The sequence below is a fragment of the Fibroporia radiculosa genome (assembly GCF_000313525.1).
Source record: "Fibroporia radiculosa TFFH 294 genomic supercontigs, scaffold13273, whole genome shotgun sequence".
Lineage (NCBI taxonomy): Eukaryota > Fungi > Basidiomycota > Agaricomycetes > Polyporales > Fibroporiaceae > Fibroporia > Fibroporia radiculosa.
In genome coordinates, this window is record NW_012133483.1 from 724 (window position 1) to 4,285 (window position 3,562).

The 3,562-nt window shown below is 50.1% G+C and overlaps 1 protein-coding gene across 1 annotated transcript; it reads right to left on the minus strand.

The window, feature by feature from the left end:
• Positions 1-391: 391 nt before the first annotated feature.
• Positions 392-2,276, minus strand: FIBRA_07538 (uncharacterized protein; the record flags this gene model as incomplete). The annotated part of the gene is made up of 8 exons (XM_012329217.1): positions 392-1,072; positions 1,127-1,450; positions 1,499-1,565; positions 1,628-1,715; positions 1,769-1,853; positions 1,975-2,136; positions 2,184-2,211; positions 2,263-2,276. 8 exons carry the CDS (start codon positions 2,274-2,276, stop codon positions 392-394), a joined length of 1,449 nt encoding a protein of 482 aa, XP_012184607.1.
• Positions 2,277-3,562: the final 1,286 nt, after the last annotated feature.

The following is a 3,562-nucleotide window of genomic DNA, read 5'->3' on the forward strand; positions in this document are numbered from 1 at the left end:
ACACTATTATTCGAAATCAACGATGAAGCAACCGTGCGTAAGCACGGGTATACTGCCAGTCAATTTTGAAAGCCATTAGGTCGCGCCAATATTGAGTAAGAATATAGGGCATTGATGCTATTTGTGTCATATTCTTACATGTCCACTTTCTCTCACATAAGATCTCTGACGCGGCAAATTTGCTGCCTTTAGTGGTTGCCGTCAGCTGTATCCGCACCTTATCCTTATGTTCTGGCTTCTTACTCGCATGTACGGTCACGCTGCGTTTCTATTTTCGTACTCTTTACTTGGCCGACTCTGGAATTTCACCCATCCTCCTCATATCATGTACCCACGAAATATGGTTAGCATAGACGATAGACGCGTCCTTTCACACTGCCTCTCCTAAAAATCATTCTTCCTCTGGGTAATCGACCTGGTCATATAGTCTGAGCGTCTCGTTCCAGTCGCGTTTTCTCCGTCGGCGGACAGAGAAATACGCCGTCCTGCTCGCCCACCGCCCTTTCACTCTCCCCTTCTCCTCCCCTCCGCTTTCGGGAAAGTAGCGCTCGGGGTCAGGCGGTAGACCAAGCGTGTGGACGGCGAGCTCTGTTACCCGCTTGTGCAGACCTGTGCGCATGGCGTGCAGTTGTGCGAAGCGCGATTGTCCCGCGCGCAGTAGTCGCAGCAGCGCCACGAACGCGCGCAATGCGGAGATGGCATCCTCTATCCAGCGTAACGCCATCCACATTAGGCCAGGGACGAGCGCTGCTGTGATAGGCGCGAAGGAAAGCGTGAGCAGAACGGAAATACCCCACACGCATACCCCCGACACGAGTCCGTAGATAAGCTTGTAATGGGCAATCTTATTCCAGGTGTCCCAGACAGGACCGGTGCGCTTGAATCGCGAGACGGCAACGGAGGTCGCGATAAAAACCGGAAGCCAGAGAAGGAGGCCGGGAATCGAGATGGTGAAGAGGAAGGCAGCCCATCCGAACCGGACGAAGATCCGGTAGATAATTATGTGTGCAGGAAGCGGCGCGCGCACTCTGTCGTCCTTGATGCCCCAGCATGTCAGCATGTCCTGATATACCTGGGAGCAAACAGCGTAAACACCTCTCGGGCGGAGTAGTAGAAGACATCGCACCTTTAGATCATCTCCCAGCCTGCGCATTTCGGTGTCCGCTCGTGATGCGCCCTCTCGTTTAGCCAACTTCTCGTCACTCGTGCTCTCCGATCCCGGCTGCTCAGCAAGTTTGAAGGCCTCCAAAAATGTGCGCACGACGCGAACGTAATCGCCGAGGCGCATTGTCGTGCCGAGCGGGGCGTAAATTCGCGCGGCAAGTTTTGCGTTGCGTATCAGCCTCCATGATGGCGCATCAAGTGTTCCAGAGCTAATTTGTTGGTGCATTTGTGCAGTTAAAGCGCGAATGTTGGCGTATTCTACCGGTGAGAGGAGTTCTGGGTTATTCTAGTATGTGTCAGATAACGGGTAAATGGATTGGCTCAGGAGAGTTACCTTTGGAGTAAACTTCATGGGCGGATTGAATGTTACAAGAACGTCAGAACGGAAGTGCTGCCGATGCCTATGCAAACAAATTGATTCATTCTCCTGGGGCTCTGGGTAGCGTGTCGGAACACTACTCACATGTATGTAATGGAACACGTCAATACGGCCACCTCGAAGTCGGGCTTATGACTATTCCTAGAGAGGACATCCGACACAAGTCGAGCGACTGGATTAAATGTCAATATTCGAAGCGTGCTGCAGACGAGAGCCACAACTGACCTCCAGTCTTCAGAGGTGCTATGGCAGGGTGATACCTGCTTATCCCCTCTGGAAATAAACATATAGCATCTCCATACTCCAGCGCCTACACGCAGGACGTCAGTATGATCACTCGTGTAATCTCATGATATCAGTGAATCTTTTGTTATATAACACAGCCCTTTGCAGTGACTGATAGAAGGCACTGGGTGAGATTGTTCACGCACCTCTATTAGTTTTAACATGACATTCGTATTATCAGCCCGGCCATCTGGAAAATCCATCCTACGTTGGATAGGTACAGTTCCTGCTGATTCAATGAGCCAGCTGGTGAATGTCTTCCTCCCAAAGTGAGTCGACTTGGCCGTTAGTTGTAAAAGATTTCGCCTCTGCAACCAATCAGCAATCTGGAATTCAGGCATAATTCCATCACCACCTTGGATGGAACGGCAGTCACAAGTATACTGTCGTTGGGTGTCAGGAATTGTAGTCATGACCCTTCCGCCATCACTTACAATGCATCCGTCATGGAGTTACTATGATTGGCGCATATGATACTAGGCTCAAGCCCATTAGACTTGGCATGAAGTTAGAGATATTATGAGCATAGCTACCATGGCTGCCCTCGTTGCGGTATTAAATGAGCATTCTCAACGACGATGGTACCGTAGAATATCTTCAGTACAAATTTAAGGAGCAATCTGGGAAAACATAGATGGTGATGACGGCTGGTTCGTCGCAGTGCCGGGAATCGGTAGAACGTACCTGATGAGAAAGTAGGACCACGGTGTTGGAGAACCCTGAGCCATGAATTGGGAGAAATGCTGAATGCTGGATGAAAAACGAAAGGCTAAATATGTATGGAAGAGTCAAGCTCGGGCTCCCTGAGCGTGGCGGCCGGCTCATGATAGTGCGTACTGCCTAGCTATTGCTTCCCACTCGCTCTCTGCTGAGTATCACTCGCGACGCCACAATGACAACCTGAGAATTCGGGCTATCCATTTTGCAAGATGATAGATATCTCGTGAACTTGACTGGGACTAGGTACGAACACCTGGATTCGATTTATCAGCCTGGTCGCTTCTATCTAATTCGCAGACAAAGAGCCATCCCGAACTTACACAGAACCATCCCGAAGACATCAGCATGCAGTCGCCGCAGCCTGCTGGACCAGTGTTTGAATCAGGACAGCGCTGACATCGTATCCAGCGCCTCATCTTAACTCCTTCAATTTGAAATGGCATCTTCTATTATAAATAAGCGTGGTTTCCTTTTTCAGCCTATATCCTGGTTGGATACGGCTTCTGCCGGCCGCTTCCCGCTCTTTCAATTTGCGTGGTATCATATCCTTCTTGCCGTTATTTATCTCAGAACATGTATCCTTTTGCGCTCTCCCAACTTCTGCAGCATCTGCATCTCTGAGTAATAAGGCCCACTAGGGTACATTGTTATATATTCAGAATCAATAGTGAAGCGATTGTGCTTATCATGTTGTCACAAGCGCATTGCTCTGTCGTTTGCTCCTCTCGCTTGCTACTCTGACAGTCCACCGCGACAGCAGTCGCATGCGGAATAGGACTTTATTATCCGGGTGCGATCACTCCGCCACTGTGATAAGTATGAGGAGTAGCCGTTCTACCGTGACGGTTTTGGACCACGAGCACGAGACATTACGTGTTTCATACTCGCTGTTGTTATGTCGTTGGTGTTTGGTTTTTCTGTAGCTGTGTACTATGTAGACGGGAGCTCCGAAGCGACCGATCGCAGGTCGCCGAGTCGGACGCGGCAGGGGCTGCCGTTGTTGCTGTCCACTAT